At 45.2% G+C, this 20813-nt stretch overlaps 1 protein-coding gene across 1 annotated transcript in view; it reads right to left on the bottom strand.

Moving 5' to 3' along the window:
• Window positions 1–12784: 12784 nt before the first annotated feature.
• The window catches only part of LOC142559883 (ATP-binding cassette sub-family C member 3-like), an 86621-nt gene continuing 78592 nt past the window's right edge, over window positions 12785–20813 (bottom strand). Inside the window, exons 32-38 of the mRNA XM_075671569.1 lie at window positions 19824–20150; window positions 17197–17298; window positions 16273–16470; window positions 16000–16158; window positions 14145–14311; window positions 13796–13990; window positions 12785–13193 (exon numbers count right to left, since the gene is read on the bottom strand). Coding sequence (XP_075527684.1) covers window positions 13067–13193; window positions 13796–13990; window positions 14145–14311; window positions 16000–16158; window positions 16273–16470; window positions 17197–17298; window positions 19824–20150 — 1275 coding nt within the window. The 3' untranslated portion in view covers window positions 12785–13066. The remainder of the gene's footprint in view (window positions 13194–13795; window positions 13991–14144; window positions 14312–15999; window positions 16159–16272; window positions 16471–17196; window positions 17299–19823; window positions 20151–20813) is intronic.

Here is a 20813-nt window from a genome sequence, read left to right as displayed (position 1 = left end):
TTTTTTTCAAACAGAAATTGAACAAAAATAGTAAGTGTCAAATATTGAATAGTGACACAACGACGTGAGTACTTGTAGTAGCAATATTTATTTCCGTATATTTAGGTACTACATCTTAATCAACTAGTGCGAAATGGAGCTAACTATTGGGGACAAAGGATAAGTTTTAAATGCAAGGCTACTAATGTTATATAAAAAAATACTTTAAAAGTGTATCAACAACTTTAGAGCCTCGTTGCAAAGAAGCTTTCCAAGAAATAATGGCTGCCGTATGAAGAGCTTCCAAAAATGCAAAATAAATTGTTTCCAAAAAAACATGAAAGTTGTAGAAAAAACAAACATAATGAAGGGCCAATGTTTTGCGGACACATGTAAAAGGACTTGCTGCAAGGAAAACAGCAGAGACTTGTCACATAAAAGATAAATCTGCTAGATTGAGATGGGTGGTTGGCTTTAGGCAAAAAAAAGCCCATGGAAAAGTTTTGTGCCAATATGGCTAAAAGATACATTCGTAACCGTGCTTGCCTTTGGAAGGCTGCATACGCTTGTTCACATGCAAGTACTTGTCACACATTCTTTGTTAAAAAACTTCCAATTTATATATTGACACAAAAGCCTCCTCTGATCATGGAAAAAGAATAGTATTGTCATATAGTATACATAACATTTAGAACATCAGGGTACTATTTTTCACAGTACGCAAATACTCATGAAAGACAAAACTGCAAGAAACAGCACAACACTTTGGCATAATCCGTAACTGATTATATCAACGAGTTTCCCATTTCATGTGGCAAAGTTGCATAGGGCAGATAAGATGTGATATCTGTGATTCAGAGATGCGTTATTGTATCTGAGCACAAGTATTATACAACTGATCGTTGTGGGAATAAAGAAATAACAGGCATTGATTACCAGTATGTCATCATGTCACTTCCATCTAAAAAGTGACTAACATTTCAAGTCAAACTTGCAACTGGCAAACTTGCATAGAGAATCATCTTTATGTGCCCATATATGTGGGCCCCATGAACCGTTGCTTTAAGTTATGGCCAGTGTCATGTCATTCCTGTATGTAAATGTGGTTTTGCACTATACAACTATAAAATTTTTGATCAGCATCCTAGTAAATTTCCTTGAATTTGCACCACAGGCTTTCTGTCGCAACACCCTCTTCACATCCATGATAAATGCTGTAGTCAGTAAAATATAGCTTTAGATTATTTCCTAAACTGCTTTCATTCCAGCAAGTAGACGCCGAGCAGACGCTGTGCCGCAAGTGAACATTTATGAGGGCATTCATACTTGCTGTTTATTAAGGTGGCTGCAAGGTAAATGGAGGGAAAGTGTACAGGTGAAGCGAAGCTCTGCTGTCGCATGCACGTAAACAAAGCTTCTGGTTATGGCATCAAAACATTTTTTTCATCAATCCTCCAACAATGGAGCATGTACTGACAGGACGGAAAGCAGACACCGAGCAGACGGTGCGGTGCAATGAAGACACCTTGAGGGGCATTCAGCCTTCCTATTAACTAGGGATCCCTGCAGCTTCCCTAGTGCGGCAAGGAACTACTGAGATGGAGTACAGCTCACAGAACACATTGTTAGCGTGAAAGGTTGGTGTCGTGTTCCAGGGCTTCCGTGAACGAAGAGGCAGACTGAACTTGAAACATGTTTTATTGAATGGCAGCAACTTAACGTGGCAGAATGACGGCCAAGGAATATAAGGACAAAAAGTACACCACAGCTTGGCGGCCAATGATTACATACACGTAGTGAGCGAGGTTGATGTGATCGCAATATGACCCGCGTGACAGAAAGGGAAACTCTATCACACATGTACACGTGTACAGATATGCGACAGTTGGGCAGTGGCAGAGAAGGTGTTTTGCTGTGTCGCCACATGTGCAAAAAATTGCATAAGGAGCATATGCATAGCTTACATTACAGCACATGACACCTAGCACAAAATGAATGATTGCAATACGTGGAGCAGTGATATAACTTCTAAGCTGTTCCCTAGCCTCCCCTCTTCATAAAGTGTAAAATGTGCAGAGACAGCTCTGGAAACAAACATGTACAAAGCAAGGAATCTGCTTTGATACAATACCTATATTGAGAGGCATAAGAGCATAAACGATCAGCGATGCTTCTGCAATGTTTATTACTGCAGAGCACATGCAATTGACAGAAAAAAATCAGACGATTATGATACTCCCTAATACGAAATTTGAGTGCAGCTCTACATGTGTTGTCATTTTGTTGGCATGGACAATCGGTCTCGTGTGGCATGTTGCAAATGGAGCGAAGTGTGGCACCACTGCCTTGCCAATCTGGAGATCGCATGAGCCAGCACATGCGTGACGCGTGGGCGTGGTTCACAGAAGCCACCGCCAACAAACCTCCCAGACATTGCGTGCTACTCTGGCACCATCTCATAGCTACCGTCACTGCACTTCGCTTTTATTTGCACACTTTTGCCATACACTCCTCTCCTTTCTGCCTCATGGTTATGCTGCACCTTCCTATCCACTTTCCTCCTCATGCCTCTTCTCACTTGCCGATTTTTTAATCTCCCACTGCCCCATGCTGCCTTCGCTCTCATCTTTTGCTGAACTTGTTCGCTCCGTTTAACCAAGCGAACGAGTGGTCCTCTCAGCACGACAAAAGCTAAAGGAAATGTGCTCAAAAGTAAATGGAATGACCAGCAAAAGGAATACCCTGAATGCGTGCACTATAAACCACGTTAAAGGATTGACTGAATGCACGATAGACATGGTCTACAAGATACCTTTGACACGTGGGGCTGATTACATGGGCCAAACAGGCAGGTGCATAAATGATTGACTGTGCGACCACCTATACAACTACAGTCTGATACAAGCACCCAGAAGCCTTGCCATACACTGCGCTTCATGCCGTATCTTCCACAGGATGGGGATCTTGCTGAAATGTAGTAACCAAAGAAAAAGAAGTCATGGAAGCCTACAACATCAAGATGACCCCATGTGCCATCTATATCAGTCAGCAAAGAGATTAGCTTAATGACTGACAATAGATGGCATGGTTAGACTGGGAAGAACATCCTTGAACATGCGAGTAGGCTATATGAAGGTCTCATTTTCCAAAAATAAAACACTTGTTAGTTTGCACTTGGGTGTCGTGCATTGTTTTTCTCTCTTAAGTCCTGTCCCTTAGTCACTTTGTGCAACAGTGTTATGTCAAACCAACTAGCCCACTGGGAATTTTTTTTTAGTTATATGCAATATGCTCTGAGTGCACATTTACTTGAGTCTTGTTTGCAATGCACATGTGAAAGACAGCACAAAAAAGATGCAATATTACAGGTGAGCAAATAAGGGTTTTTGGGACCGAATAGTATAGTGCCAGAAGCAAATTGAATCGAACACTTTTCTAAAAATGAACAGCCATTATCATAATTAACATAAACTGATGTTTATATCACTGTATTTTTGAAGTTAGCAAATTTCTGTAATAGTATAGTACCTCACTAAGTATTGTATTTGAAAAACACCCCAAACTGAGCATACGAGCAAACAAGTACTTTATTCGCATGCACAGGGCTCTTCAGAGGATGCAAATGATCACTGTAGAGCCTGTAAAGTGTGGCTGCCTGAGTAACCTAGCCTGCTAGTCTACGCAAGTTCTCATGTTTTATGGCTATAGCATGCCTGTCATGGTGAAAATTTACCGTACTTTTCTGCAATTTAGTGTTTATGTGGGTGCAGTTGGCATTTTGAAATATCCGAAACGTATGAAAAAAATATTCACATTTACAAAAGGTGACCACCGAATCGAATAGGGCACTATTCGATGCATAATTACAAAGTTGCAAATATTGACACATCCTTATGCAATACAACAGCTTAAAATAATGGTTTCGACACTTACATACACACTACATGCTCCAGCAGCCAACAGAATATCATATATTGACAAAAGGGTGTTTAACTGGGCTACTTGGTTATTCTTTGAGGATTGTAGCAGCAAAACTTAAGGAACATGGACACAGAAGGAACGACTAGACGAATACGCAGCTGCACTGTCAACTGATTTCTTGATTGAAATTCCCACTATTATTTATTTCATCGCCATATCTCTTCTCTTATACATCTGAGGCTGTCTCAAAAAGGCGACTTCCTTTCTTGTCAAGGCCACTGACGGTGTACTTACACATTACACTCCTGTTTTACTTATCTCGAATGCCTCAAGGATCTCCAGAGTTAGCCTATCGTCGTTCCTTTTCAGGACTTGTACTTCATGAAATTACGAGTTACGACAAGAAAAGTTTGCCAAAGTCTGGTGCCTACTGTCAGCGGCATGTGTTCGTGTAGTGTCTCTGCGTTTCTCGTTGGACGGGGTGAAGCGATGGAGCAAGACCATTCTCAGGAGAAAAGAGAAAAGTGTGCGCACATGAAACAAACTTACGAGCGTCTCAACAGACATTATTTGCAAAAGAAGCCTCCAAAGCAAAGATTTCTCGCCATCAACTTAGCATGAACGATCATTGTCAGCAGTGAGATAGCCGAGCGTCTAACGGTGGTGTTCGAGCATTGTGTAGCACCGTTGATTGATTGCTTTCCACCAGTGCTCACCATGCGCGCAAGCTGTAGAATGTGTGCTGTGGCACAGTCACGCATAAGTTGTGCTGCCAGCGCTCGATATGGTTTCCCACAACATAGCTTCACGCTGCTTTTAGATTCTCGTGATATGTTGCAATTAAAAATTTCCAAGACAGTGTTAAGAGAGCGGTAAAAAAAAAAATAATACAAGAAGGTAGGTAAAGCAGCTTGTGAACCCACTCCTATAATACCTCTACCCGCGTCTGTTCGTAAATGTGTTTTCTTGCGTTTGTCAATTTTTTTTTAATTTCCCACATTTCTTTCTATTCAATGTTTTCTTAGTTTTTGCATGTGTGTGAACACATGCCTGCTACCATGCGTGTTTGCGCTTACTCTTATTTCTGTCCTTTTATTTTATATTAGCATTTGTTTTTGCTAGTTTTTTTTTAGCAAAGTCTTTACACATTTTCATTAACAAGTCTCATTCAAAGCACTAACTCCTGTACACTGCAGGGCTGGCCTCTTCCATCTCATTAAAACCTGTCTCACTGGTCTACCTCGTCTTTTCAATCTGCCTACTCGCTGTGTTTCTGTCCTTGCTTCTTGTGTTGTTGCTGCAATGTGATTAACCAACTTGCTCAAAACAAATTTTGGTCGCCTATGAAAACAGAAAGGTTTAGAAATACATTTTCTTAAAAGCGTCATGTGGGTTGCACAGTACTTTGCCTTTTACCTCTGTTCATGTTTATGCATCAGTGCATGTGGTAGCTTGCCAAAGTGCACATGAAAGGCTGCATATTGCAAAACAACACCTTGCTATGCTGTTGCACTTTTCATGCATTCAGTCTTAGTAAACAGACGGTTTCGCTGCCCATCACATATGATGGTAAAAATATTCAACATGAATAACATTGTGCAGTGGGGTATCATTTCCTGTCTGATGCTTTCGTCGTTGCAAAGACATTTTTCAGTGAATGGAGCCCGGCAAAGCAGTGCACTGAGAGCTTTTGCAACTTTCACCATTTATTACTTCACAAATGTCATTGTCTGAACCTGGCCATCGATCGCTATGCCGATGGCTTGTGAATTAAATAATTGCCTCAATAAAACACATTCAACTTCACTCAGCATTTTTTAGTACAAACAATGTTAGCAGAGCTATTTAGGGTGAATAATTGTGCTTACATTGGTGTTACTTGCCCGGTCAGATAAACAAATACAACAATGGCTGCGGCATGACTGTGATTTGATGTGCAGATTGCAAATGGTGCCTTTCAAGCATGCCCTTGACTACTGCTATTAATACCTACCCGACTGAGTATTTTGGGCCTAACTAAGCTATTGATGTTTGATAATTGTTCTCTTATTCGCATTACTTGCCTGGGCCAGGTAGCCAAAATAAACAATGCCACCACATTAATGTGTGTTTGCATGCAAGTTGCCAACAGTGGCTGTCCTTTTTGCGTTGATTGCTGCCGTTTCACCGACAGTGGCGACAACTTGACTGTGCTTTGACGTGCAGACTGCTAATGGTGCCTTTCAAGCGTGCTCTCGACTACTGCTATTAATAGTTACCCAAATTAGTATTTTGGTCCTCACTAAGAATGATGTTTCATAATTGTTCTCTTGTCCATATTACTTGCCTGAGCCATATAACCAAAATAAAGAATGCGACCACATGAATGTGCTTTTGCATGCAAACTGCTAAAGTGGTGGTCAATTTCGCGTTGACTGCTGCTGTTTCACCTACAATGTCTACGACATGGCTGCGCTTTGAAGTGCAGATGCTAAAGGTGCCTTTCAAGCATGCCCTGACGACTGTTATCTCATCACAGGGCCCGTCATGCTCGTAGGTGGTTGCCTAATAGAGTATTTTGGGCCTTCGGACATTGCCATTAGTCATCTCAGTGGGCTGGAAATAACAGTAGGGGCAGCACAACTGCACGCAAAGCACAATGTGCTTTGGCGTGCACATTGGTGTGGCTGTCACTTTCACGTTGACTACTGCTTTTTCGTGTGAAGCTGGACAGTGGCTACCCGAATGAGCATTTTGGGCCCCGCATAGTTATTCAGGGTTAACAACTGTATTTGCATTCAGATTTTCCAGCATTTCAGCACGTTTCCATGCCAATACTTATATTGAGCACGATCTGTGCAGGACGTTGCTTTTTCAGAATTGGGCTTCCATTAAAAGGAATATGTCACCAAATGAACTGCTTATTTATTTGAGAGGTCAGGGCAGAATGCTTGGCTGCTGCGAACCCACCGGCAATATTTTGGTAGCCCTAATAAGGGCTGCTCTTTCATTAAAAAGAAGCCATTATGCTTCATCGAGTGGCTCAATGCCGGACAGCTCGCAGTCGGAGTCGCTTTCTTCACTGTCACCTTCACCCAGTTGGATGATGATGGGTTGCACGTGGTCACTTCCAGATGTATCAAGCCTGAACTTTGCCTTCAGGTCCATCACATGGTGAAGTTTTTTCCTCCAGTCTTCCACCGTTACGTGCTTGATTTTTTCCCTCAAGCCGTCTTTGACCGTGGACAGCTTGACGCCTCTGTTGTCCTCAGCTATGCCACTTTTTTACCTTTGCCCACACGAGCTCGATAGGATTAAATTTGCAGTGGTATGGTGGGAGCCCGAGTACGATGCAATCGGCCCTTTCAGCTGCATTGTCTACGATGTAGCTCAGAAGTGTGGCTTTACAGATGCTACCAACTCAAGCAGTTGCTTTTTAACCACCCTTTCGCTGTAGGTGATGTTTTTGCTTTTGAGTCACTCCTGTATTTTTTCCTTCTTCCAAGCTGTTGACGGCAATTTCTCTTCTCGCCAGGAATGGTAAGATGCATTAGCCAAAACAATGACGCTACCAGCAGGCAACTTCTGCAGAACGTCGTTAAGCCATCCCTCGAAGTGATTGCCGTCCATTTCTTCATGGTAGCCGCTTGTTTTTTGGCCTCAGAATATATCTAAGCAGCCGTTGACGAAGCCATCCTTGCTGCCAATGTGCGTCACAATCAGGCGCTGGCCTTTTCCAGAAGGTTGTTCCAGACCCATTGACAGGACATTTGCTCGAGCGTATAGGTGTCCGCGCTTCTGCACCACGATGTCTGTCCACACGATCAACCCAGTGTGTACCGCCGTCACCCATGTCTCGTCCAGGAAAAAGATCTTTTGGCCTTCTGCCCGTAGCGCTCCACGTCACGAAGGTAGCGATTCTGCCATTCAGCGATGTCATCCCGTTCGGTCAGCAACGAATTGCCTCTCCTCTTCTCGTGCTTGAATCAGATCTCAACAAGCAGGCGATGCACAGTACACCGCTTCAGTGATGGGAGATCCATTGTTGCGTGTGTCGAGGTATGTGTGGCTGGCAGGAGGTCTGGACCCCACTTCATGCAGAGTCAGAGACGAGGAGAGCTTTCTCGGTGAAGAATTCTTTATATAATGTTGACATGTTGTCGTTATCAGGAGAGAGACCAACAGAGCAGCTGCAAGCTGCTCAAATAACACCCCTCAGTCCACAGATTCACCAGACAGTCCCTAAGGACAAAACAAGGTCGAGAGAGAGAGGGTCTGGGCAGCTTCTGTGGTCCTAACGCCACTCTCGTTGGCCGGCACATCCTCGAACCGCGCTGCAGCATCGGGCCGATCTGGCGGTCGGTCAGAATGGTGCGCCGGGGAAGTTTTATGGCCCGCATAGGACAAAGGGAACCAACTGTAAGGCACAGGGTCGAAACACAGCCTTCCTTTGGAAACCATCCCAAACACAGTGGGAGTCGTTTGTGGTGCAAGCACTGCTGGACAAAGGAGGGGGGGTTGTGTTGCTGCCGGCACGGGGAGGGGCCGAATAGCAGTCCGTGGTCCGGTGGCCGCTTCCGTTGTGGATGCAGTGCAGCCACGGGGAAACCCGAGCCGTGCACGTAGTCGTGTGCCCGAAGCAGGGACCATGCGGGGACGAATGCTGCCTCCATAGTCGACACACCATAGCACTGGCCTTCCGTCAGACAAATCCCAGGGCACAAACATAACACCATATACGCTTCGAGAACTCGTTAGTGATCTTCTCAACCGTCCGTATCTCGTTGTGGCAAAAGAAATTGTGCACACGACCTCGGTGTGCACAACGTGTCATACTTCGTGCTGCATCTTCTTTTCTCCGCATTTCGTGGGCACTTTCGCGAGGGCGTCGACAGTTTGCCACCCGAAATATGTGAAGCTTTGACCTCCCTCCTAACCTTGAACACTGTGCTTTCGCTGACACCGAGCATCTTGAGTTTGTAATGGTTGCAATAAATGCATTGTTTTATATAAGTACTTGTTCAATGGCAACTGATTCATTTGAAGCTCGGAACAGGAGTAGTAAATGTGCCGTGTACATGCAAACAAGCGCAAAGCTAGAGCTTCTCTTTCTACTTTTGTCACTTGCATGAAGCTAAAGAGCAGACGACGGGCAGCGTTGTGGAAGGCAAGGGGTTATTTTTCGGTCGTGATCCGGCATGTGCTGTAGCACGAGAGCTCCACTAAACCAGTTTTATCAAAATACAAAAGTCTTTATTTATACCTAGAATTGCGCGTTTCAGAAGCATGATTTTTTTAGTGGAATTATTTTAGTCACGAAGGCAATCGGACATCGCGCTTTGGTCATCTGGGCGGGGCCTCCCCTTTTTTCTAAAGTTGTATCCGACTATAGTCGTTCCTTCTGTGCCTGCATTCTTTAAGTTCTGCTACAATCCTCGAATCATATATTGACCATACCAGTTGTGTTGCCATCTTCATGCTTTGTTAAAATATGCATATGGCTTTTTATCAAAAAATGCAAATTGTCAAGAATCAAAATGAAGTATCTAGTTTTCACACATTATATGCTTATCATGCTGAGCCACTGGTGTTGGCACTAACAGTGTGTACTCAGACACTAACAAGAAACAAGCAGCTGAATTTCTTGCACATGCAAGGCGCTCACATCTCTCAGTATAAGAATGTATACTTTGCTTAATCTAGAAATACGCCTCAGGATTTCTGCTGTTTACACCAATGTCCCCATGACAAAAATGAAGAGTGCCCGAAATTTGCGTTCATGAGAACAGTGCATCCGTGCGTCCACATTTCACGACAGCGTGCATGTACTCATGTAACTTTAAAGCTGTTCCTTATATTGCCCTCAGCGACTATAAATACCTTCATAGCACAGAAATAACTTCTGAAAAACACACAAGATACGTGAACGAGGCAGAAAGGGCCGGAACCAAAACTCGCCCGCAACTCTTATGCACTGTTCACTTCAGAACATGTGCATATTGCATGAAACGAACACTTATACGCCTAGCACCACTGCGACACATTGCACGTACATATCACAGTACACTTACGCTTCGTAAAAGTAAGAACGCTAGCGCTCGAACATTCTGTACGTGTTCGCGGTCAACAATGCGCATCGCAGCCGGCAAAACAGCTCACACGAAGCAAGACACAAACAGCACATTACGATTGCCTGCAATGAAACGACAATGAAGCTCATCGCTACACATCGTGTCATCACTTCTGAAACACAAACCAGCACTGCACAAACGTGCAATCTTCGTATCGATGAAGCGCGCACACACAACACCCACGAACACTATATGCTGATGTGGGCGATCGCAAATCTTTTCTTTTTGGCGCGTACCGAACTAGTGTCATGCTTAGAATGCAGGTTTGTGCGATGGCCTTCACGTTTGTAATGCACATGCAAAAAAACGGCCTAAAACACACGAAATCGGCGGCTTCATTCCTTCCGATCCTCGCGTAAACACAACACACATCCGTCTGTTTCCTTTGGCGATCGCACGTACTGAAGACTGTCAGAAAGAGTACAGCTGCTTGTTGCGTTAGACAAATAGCTTTGCAGGTGCTGAATAGCTCTTGCAATCATCACAATAAACCACACAAAAAACAAACTGCCGCTGCAGCCTAGGGGTCTAGGCCTTGCGCCCCGCTTCGCTTCGAACCAGCGCCATGTTTGTGCGGACACCGCACGGAGGCAAAAGTTCACGACCGCCTCTCATGACGTCACGTCGGCCATAATTGGCGGACCGCTGGCTTGCGGTGCGGCGTGCGGCCATGGGCGGTTTGAGCGTAAATCGGCCCTTACCCGCGTCGACGCCAAGCGTACCGCTAGCTCCACCTGGCGCTGGTATATGTGCGCGTCGGTAGATGGCGCTGGTACATACGACAGCACGCTCTCTTTTTTCTCTCCTCCTCCTGGTGCTGATGATTTGCTGGCATCACCTTTGAAACGGAGCGGACAAATAGTCAACTAGCTTGCTTGATTTAATCAGCTATGCTCTACATGTGTCTCATTATAGCATTCTTGTACAGATTTTCGTATCCTTTCTATGTTGTAGTGCGCCATCTGTCGACTTTGTTTTAAGACTTCGCGGGTATTCGGATTGAGTGCTGTGGAGTGCTGGAAAAGTTCAGGCTGCACATTTAAATAAAAAAGAAGAAGAAGCTAGAAGCTTTACGAAAGGAAAAATACTTTACGAACCCTCGCGGCATGCTCTTTAGCACTGATGCCTGCAATGAACAATTACAGTTACGTTCAGAGGATGCTATCAACATTCAAACGCCGGGCGATTTGTTCAATGTTGTGCAGAGTGACGTTAAGCGTCGGGTGTATTTTGCTGCCATAACAACACTTGTACACGTTACAGAAAAAAAAGTGGCTGCAATTACAATTACTTCACTCAAAAATATGATTGGTTAGGGCTACCAATAACAACACTTGTGCATGTTACAGAAAAAAAGTGGCTGCAATTACAATTACTTCACTCAAAAATATAATTGGTTAGGGCTACCAATTACTACCTCGCAAAATTAACTGGGCAGTTACTAAACTGTAATTGATTGTTCTTACGGCGCTTTACTCCCCACCTTTATAAACATCGCACAATTAAATTGAACGACCTGACCTGGCTCCTACAGTGCGTGCCCAGCAGTTCTTCGCGCGTTATCTTCACAAACAAGTGCCTTCTAAATTTTTTATCGGACAGCTTCCGCTGTTTTCATGTGAAAACACCAGCAGCGACACTGTAAACTCACTTAGTGTACATGCTAGCGGGAAGGACGGTGTTGAAACACCCGCACTATAGTTGCGGAGTGTGGCCCTCTATATTCTATTACCATTCGGTTCTCCACAATAGAGGTCAGCGTAATTTGACTCATTTTAAGTCCTCCGATTGCCACTTCTGGAATGGCCGAGCTGATCCATTCCATTTCTACAATTCCAGTAAATGAAATGCTTTCTCTAAATTTGTTTACTACTTGCGCTTGCGTGTTACAGTAACTGAAAACATTTTAGAGCGGCGTTCTGAGACGCCCATTCCTGCGGCGAGCGTCGGCGTCGGCGTAACCGAGCGAACGAGCACAGCGAAAGATGAAAGAGCGAACGCGGAGCGCGAGATGAAATACATGTGTGTGTGTATGCGTGCGTGCGTGCGTGCGTGCGTGCGTGCGTGCGTGTTTTACGATATCCTTGGCTTTGGGTTTTCGCACGTTCTAACCTAAACAGCTTATTGACGAGACAAGCTGCAACGGGTGACGGAGCTTTGGGCACGTGAATTTGGGCGGAAAATTATGCAGGAAAATTATAATCCGCTCTGATTGTGTACAACAGCCCCCCCCCCCTCCCTTCTATTCCTGTAAATAAAGCCCCGTGCTTCTACAGCAGCACTCTATTTTAGCGCTTGCACCGCGAGGTGTGCCTCGCTCATTTGGTAAATTTCTCTATTTGATTCTACTTGATGACAATGGAAAGTTCAGTCGGGGATGATAGTCTCTTCTCCTGCGTTCTTATTGTACTGAACAGATCAGAAAGAATAAGAAAAGAAAAATTTGTCCTCCTTTCTCCTGTACGTCGTAAGCGCCCGGTGTATTCTATGGTAGCTAGGCTGCCATGGTATACTTATCCTGGCGGCGGCGAGAAATATGGCTGAACGGGCACCACTGGTCAACAACAACAAAAAATACTAATCTATCCAGTTCTAGGAGCTCGGAGCCTCGTAACCTGCTGCCAAAAGCGAGACCGGGCCTTTATCAGGGCACCTGAGGCTCCGCCGAGGTCTCCACTGCGGGATGCTGAAATCGATGGTTTTGTGAACAAGGTACAGAAGCCAAAACAACTAACACTTATTAAAAGCACTTTTTTTTGTCTGCGTCCTTCTATTTCTTTTCACCTGCCAGCTGCTCACAATGGGCTCTCATTTGGAGCTACAACTACAGTGGCTACTGTACTACAACACAACAGTGGATAAGCAGTCAAGTCAAGATAGTCAGTCAGCCAAGTCACGTCACGTCAGTCAGTGAGTCAGTCACTCAGTCAGTCACTCAGTTAGTTAGTTGTTAGTTACACTCCCAAGAAATTGCAGACGCGCGATGAATTCTCGCAGTTTGAAGAGCTCTTAAAACATACGTACTGAGCGTTGCGGAAGTTTCTCATAGCTAACACTCAGCGTATTGTCGCAAGGTCAATTCCTGCAGTAAGAGCCATTTCCCGGAACACTGAGCTTGGGTCGGCGGCCAGTTCAGCTACTGTGCCGAATTCTGCGACGCCACCGTCTCTCATGACCAAGATCCTGCAAGAGAAAGAGCCAAACAGCGTCATCATGACCAGCGGGATTAAGTACAGAGAACGCAAACTCTCGCTCCCCAGTAATCTGCTGTTATCTCTTGCTCCAGCCTAATATACTATATTGGCGATTTGCCTAAACTTGCCTTTCCACTAATTCTCGTCTTCCGCGTCTGACTGCTTTTATTTCTTTGATATTCACAGTGCGCAAGAGGCTGCGCCATGCTAAAAATTGCTGCAAAAGCCAACTTCCTATTACAGCATTGAATACGAAGATACAAACACGCGCCTGATCAAAAGCAAACTCCAAGACACTCTGGACATCAGCTTACCAGGGGCACGATATACGACAGCCGGAAACGGTTAATGCCGAAATATCCGATGTGCTTTGGTTACCACTCATAGACAATTCTATTTGCGTTTCGTGAGCGCCGATATGTATTAAGCAGTTACACGAAACACTAAAGATGCCTGTCCAACCATTTTTACCCATCCAGATCAAGCGTAGTACAGTGAATCATCACTGCAGTAAGGAAACGCCGATGTTAACCGTCCACCATGGCAGCACTCGAGCACTTCCGCCCAACCTTTGTCCGACAGCGCCCTCACCTGTCGCATGCGAGCACCGTGTGCAGCCGGTGGGCGACTGTGATGACGGTGCATGCGGCGAAGCTCTCTTGGATCGTCCGCTGCACAATCCGGTCCGTGTCGCCGTCCATGCGCGACGTGGCCTCGTCCAGCAGCAGAACTCGCGGGCAGCGAAGCAGCGCTCGCGCAAGACACACCAGCTGACGCTGTCCCACACTGCAGGGTGGGAGGAAACTTCTGTTGTCGTAACATCGCTCTTACAACGGCCTTGACGTGCTCGATTTGTCTAATTGACTATACTGTCACTTTCGTTTAGGCTATAAGCTACCAACGTTTTTCAGCAGCTGTACTTTTTGATGCAGTATAGTACCTGAGGTTATCGGCCCCGTCTTCAATCTCCATGAGGAGGCCGCTTGGATGCCGGGATACGAAGTCAAACAGGTGCGCTTTCTTCAGTGCCTCCCAGAGCTCCTCGTCTGAATGTCTCCGCAAGGCATCGAGGTTGTCGCGAAGGCTCCCCATCATCAGGTACGGCTCCTGCCGACAGCCCGACGCATAATTGTCAGGGTGCCCTGAGACTCAGTGTCGTAAAAAAAACTGTTACAGGTCAGCTAATTCTGCATAACACTTCGATGCAGCTGCTTTCTCGCTATTCTCTTATAACTGTCTTGTCTCTCTTATTTGCTGATCAGTCTCTCGTGTAGGTTTTTCTCCACAGAAAGCGACTAATGCTGGTTTCAGCTCCTTTTACCCCCTTTACCCCTTTCATGCCCGAACGCATTCGAGAGGAGTGGCCGTGCCCTGTCAATCAAATAAATTCACTGTTGACATCTCTATCGAGTTCGAGCCAGCGTCCTATCTTCTCTGCCCTTAGCCTCGAGACTGCAGTGCGGTGCACCGAGGAAGCTGCCAGCTATACGTGGAATATGAGGTTCCATTGTATTCCAAGAGCACACAATTTTTATCTCTGTATCCGCCAAGTAAATCGATTTCCTAATTATCATAAACGTTATACCGCACCCTGATTTACTTTTCCGTTTAAAGTTTTTCTCTCTCCCTTGGCTTCTTGGCCAATACCCCGTAGTGGGCAAGTGATACAAGTGAGGAGCAAGCAAGCAATCAACCAAGTACCGTAGAGTTTCTTACTATAGCATCTAGAGGGAATCTGACGTCACCGTCTATGGCAGTTTCCTCGCGCTGTGCTGTCATGGGAACGACGGTATATGTGTCTGCGAGGCTTGTGCTGGCTGGTGTTGTAATAGGCTTCGTCTAAAACGTGGATATGGCTACACAAATTGAGCTAACCTTCACATTGAGCTGACCTTCACAGCGCGGCTTACCTTTATCATACGAGGCCCCGCCCAAAAGTTAAAAGCGAATGTAAGGCGACAATAACCATGCACGATGTTAGCCGCCTACAGCGAGAATCAGTTAATACTTGCATGTGTGTGACTGAACTCGTGCTTGTAAGGGAGTTTTAAACACTGATACATTTTGGACGAATCTACTGGGACGGTTCACTGCTGCAATGTTTTCATTCAGCATATTACATCTTTCAATGAAGTTTTCTCACCTACGATGCATGATCAAGCGAAGAAAAGCAAGAACAGACGACAAACTTCCAAAGCGAGGGCGAATCTTGTCGTCTGTCTCTAGCGGCCCGCTGATACTTTTTACGTTTCATATCATTGTACATGCAATAACAAGCTCTCATAATTAGACAAAACATATTTTTGTGTTATAATAAAGCTAAGACAGCTTTTAATAATAATAATATTCGGGGTTTTACGTGCCAAAACCACTTTCTGATTATGAGGCACGCCGTAGTCGAGGACTCCGGAAATTTTGTCCACCTGGGGTTCTTTAACGTGCACCTAAATCTAAGCACACGGGTGTTTTCGCATTTCGCCCCCATCGAAATGCGGCCGCCGTGGCCGGGATTCGATCCCGCGACCTCGTGCTCAGCAGCCCAACACCATAGCCACTGAGCAACCACGGCGGGTAAGACAGCTTTTTATTTATGTTTTAGTAGAACATGAATCATTGTGACAGAGGGAACGGTTCTTGCCAGGCGCGTCTTCAAGGTGTCCTGGCGAACGGTGCCTATCCTAAGTCACAATATACCGGAGTCCCCATGCATACCACGGCGCAGCAGCGCCAGATTTCCCTCTAGGTAAGATTGTGAGTAACTTTATGCCAAGTACGAGGTGCCTGCCTCGGCTCACCTGTGGAATGACGGTGAGCGCAGATCGCAGGGTGCTTCGGGGAACAGAGGCAGTGTCAACACCATCGATGACGATGCGGCCTTGCGACGGCCTCAGTACTCGAAGTAACGAGAGAATGAGCGACGACTTGCCGGCTCCTGTGCGACCCACCACGCCGACCTGCAGCGGTGATGGATCAGAATTTTTTTAACGAAGACAGATCTGCTAAAACGTGGTAGTCATGAGAATTTAAGTTGCTCCAATACGAGCGTATCGCACCCACCAGAAACTTGCCTTCTCACGGGCTTTTATAACAAAGGAAACGTTGATAAGAACTTGTGGCAGGACACCTGGCTTGTAAGACGTTGAGAAATCGTCGAATACGATCTCTCCTTCGACAGGCCAGGCACCCTGTGCGTCTGTTGAGTTATCAGTAGCGACCTTCTTCCCTTTTTTTGGTTTATGTGAGTCGTATTTGTGGCCAGTGTCCTCCTGCGGGCACAACAAAAGCGACGAAGTGGATGTCGAGTCGCCGAAAGATGGGAACATATGTTCGGCGCAGTGAACCGTCCCAGTAGATTCCTCCAAAATGTATCAGTGTTTAAAGCTCCCCTACAAGCACGAGTTCAGTCACACACATGCAAGTATTAACTGATTCTCGCTGTAGGCGGCTAACATCGTGCATGGTTAATGTCGCCTTACATTCGCTTTTAACTTTTGGGCGGGGCCTCGTATGATAAATGTAAGCCGCGCTGTGAAGATCAGCTCAATTATTCTTTTAGTGGTACACAAATTAGAGAGCATGGTAATTAGAGAAAGATAAGAGCGTTTTCGTTTGATTGAGTGCAACATTAAAAGTCTGTTTGTTTCATTGTTTGACGATATTAAAGGTAACTCAACCAGGCCGACCACCGAACCTCCTTCATTTCGGTGCAGTTTGTTTCTAATGCGCGCAATAATCATCACGGCAACCATATTTCATAACCATGGTGTCTTCAACACTGGGTTTTGTCGCCTGACGTGAGTTGCGCATTTCATAAAGGACTCGACGAGAGCAACGTCGCTACGATACGTATATAGGTTTGGACCAAAGGCGCCAACAGGACAGCAACGTAATGGTCTACAATAAGTTTAATCCAGCGTAAGGAAACGCGTCGAGTGGTGTGCACTTGATATCTTAAAATGTAGATGGAAACACAAGGCGCCGCCTCTACTCACCTCCGGCGGTAGCCTGGTGAACTCGAGAGCCCGCTCGAAGGCGATTGAATTCAGGAAGCAGAAGAACAAGGACGCGTTCACAGCAGCCAGCGACATCGAAATCTGCGGGTATATGGAGAACAGCCAACGGTCTAGAAGGCAGCGAGACGCGGTGTTGAATGCATTGATTACAAAGAGGCAAACCTTTGTACAGCGTGCAAGCGTCAAAGACAACTCGCGACGCTAGATGTAACTTAAAGAACAGTAATTTTCGATCCGTGCCGCTGTTTAGGATCGCGATGGCGAATGTGCGGCACGTGTAATGCTAAAAACGACGTACAGCACGAAGGACAAGGACTGCGAGAGACGACAGACAGTGCGCCGACTTCCAACAATATTTTTATTGCGTTGCCACATCATGTGTGTATATATATATATATATATATATATATATATATATATATATATATATATATATATATATATATATATATATATATATATATATATATATATATATATATATATATATATATATATATATATATATATATATATATATATACACAGGAGGGGGCATGTGCAGAAAATGAAAGGCGGTCACAAGGGCTGTTCTAACAGTAAGTCATTGTATTAAGTACATGGTCACGTGAAGAAAAGACGCACGTTACTATTACCATCTGTTCAGATACATGACTTCACTGGGTGTCTGCGCGATATAGGGAGCGCTAACGCACAAACTACCCAGTTTTCTGATGAAATCCGCTTCTATAATCTCGTGCGTGAGCTGTGAGCTGTGTCTCGTTAAAACTTCCAATGGATGCCCAAATGTCCTTGAACAGTGTTATGAACGTTGTTGTAGTGCCCTCTTCAGCGATCGTTTGAGAGAGCACTACAAGGATCGTTAAGCGATCCTTCGCGCTGTACGTTGTTTTTACCATGAGTTACCAACTAGGCCAAGCAACCACCCTTGTACGTTTAATGCGTCAGTCGTATTGCTGCGATTAGCACATTTAGGCTACCTTACGCACTTTCCTGGATGTTCGTATGTTTCTACAGATATCTCTAACCGCTTTCCTGCCAACTTGGGTCACTAAGTATTCGACGGTCTGTCTCATGAGCAAAACATCGGCTCCTCTGCTGACGGAACCGGTTTCGAAATCAACCGTCGGACCAACTTGGGTCACAGGATATGGGCCACTGAATATGTGAAGCTGTTCAATGAACCTCTTTGGCGCCAACTTGATCACAGCGTATGTGCCACTGGGTAGGCGCCGTTTTCAACAACAAAGGATCAGTTATAGGCCCTAGCTCTTCTTTTTTTAATTTACATTAACGATTTACCCAATGACGTTTGTTCTAATATTTACCTTTTCGCAGATGACTGTGTTATCCTCCGTGAAATCACGGACAAATCTGACCACAAATTCTTACAAGACGATATAAACGCTATCTCTAACTGGTGTGACGTATGGTTAATGCAACTTAACGTAAGTAAATGTAAATGTATGCGTGTAACTCGCAGCCATATTCCTCCACCGAACTATTACTTTAATGATACTCCCCTGGAGGTCGTAACCTCCTATAAATACCTAGGCGTCCACATAACCTCGTCACTTTCCTGGTCGTTGCACATCGACAACGTAATTAACAATACTAATCACATGCTAGGTTATCTTCGCCGAAACTTTTCTTCTGCTCCTGCATCATTAAAATTAATTCTATACAAAACGCTTATTAGGAGTAAAATGGAGTACGCCTCATCCATCTGGGACCCGCACCTCGAAACCCTTACTCAATCCCTTGAACTAATCCAAAACAATGCCGTACGTTTCATTCATAGCAATTACAGCAGTACATCAAGTGTAACTGCCATGAAAAACTCTCTGCTGCTTGCTCCTCTCTCAGCCCGGCGTAAGTGCTTTCGACTTGCTTTACTTAATAAACTATATTTCCACAATTCGTACCTACGCGATAATCTAATATCACCTCCTACCTACATTTCCTCTCGCATCGACCATAGCCATAAGGTTGGAATCATTCAGTGCCGCACCAGAACCTGTAACGAATCATTCATTCCTAGGACTTCTCAGGAATGGAACCACCTTCCCGGCGCAGTTGTCGCAATCAAAGACAACTCAAAGTTTCGTTCGGCCTTATCAGACATCATTACTTCCGGATGCAATTAACTAATCACATTTGTTGTTTATTGCTGCTTTGTTTATTTACTTGTGTATGTTTTTTTTACCCACTCCCCTCTGTAATACTTCGGTCTTGAGGGTACAATAAAATAAATAAAGAAAGAAAAAAAAGTTCACTTAATGTTTATCTGGTGCTAGGTAGGATGCCGCGTCATATATATTCGAACAATCTTGCCTGAATACATATCTATACATGCTCCACGCGCGGTTTTCGCGGCGGTGCCGCCAGATGGCGTAGCGTGTCCAGAGATAAGCGCGAGAAAGGAGCATGGCTAGAGTACGCGCCTCATAAACGACGCGTTTCGGCAGAAACAATGCGGTGTGTGGCTACATTGTGTCAACGTTAATAGCATTAACGTCGACATTCAGCGTGAGATGGGTTCGCCGGAATTTATTATCGCCTTTTGCTTAATCCACACAACTTCCCACGTTCTTTTTTTTCCTCACCGACATGGAGGCACTCAGGGCCAAGCCGAGCCCGCTCTGGGACGGTCCGGAGTCGGCAAGCGAAACGGCCCGCAGCGATCCGACGACGGCGCAGAGACCCGCGGCGGCACCGGCGAGGCCCGTCAGCCGCACGCAAGCTACCAGCGCCCAGAAGGGCCGCAGTGCGCCGTCGACGAGCCGGTAGAAGCGGCCGCACACCAGGGCGGCCGCGCCGTAGCAACGCACGCTGCTCATCGAGTCGCGCGTCTCGGTCAGATGCTGCAGCATCCGCGACAGCCACGCGTTCTCCAGGCACCGGAGCGCGCTGGACGCCCGCACCGTGACCACCTGCGAGTGCGAAACGGCTGCGGTGATGATCGCGCACACTGGATCCGTCCGCTGCACTTCTCAACGCTGCCCTGAATGAAAAGAAATTATTATTATTATTATTATTATTATTATTATTATTATTATTATTATTATTATTATTATTATTATTATTATTATTATTATTATTATTATTATTATTATTATTATTATTATTCGATTTGAAAACGCACATAAAATGGACAAAGAAGGAAACAGTGAGGAAGCAGGCTGGCAACTGCCACCGAGAAGGGCAACCTGCTCTTTAAGAAGGGAAGGAAAGAAACACAAGTAGAAGATAGGAAGGAGGAAAGTGAAGAGCAAAGAAAGAACAAGGTGATAGGATGGAAAGACAAAAATAAAGCAACGACAAATCATAGACTACGCCAGTAGCAACAACATAGACACAGAGGAACAGAAAAGAAAAGAAAAGAGAAAGTACGCAGGTCGCACTAAATACGAAAGAATGTGCAAAAAAATATGTGGAGAAAATGAAAAAGAAAGGTCTCACTTAGTTTCTCGGAAAGAAAACGAAATGCTCTACAAACGCGAAGCTAAGTCAGTTTCTTGTAGAAAAGTAAGCAGAGCGCGATGGGAGCCTGGTGACGTCGAGAAGCACGACCACTCGGATACAGGCAATCACAG

Source organism: Dermacentor variabilis, chromosome 10 (assembly GCF_050947875.1).
Source record: "Dermacentor variabilis isolate Ectoservices chromosome 10, ASM5094787v1, whole genome shotgun sequence".
NCBI lineage: Eukaryota > Metazoa > Arthropoda > Arachnida > Ixodida > Ixodidae > Dermacentor > Dermacentor variabilis.
This window is presented reverse-complemented; position numbering and strand designations above follow the sequence as displayed.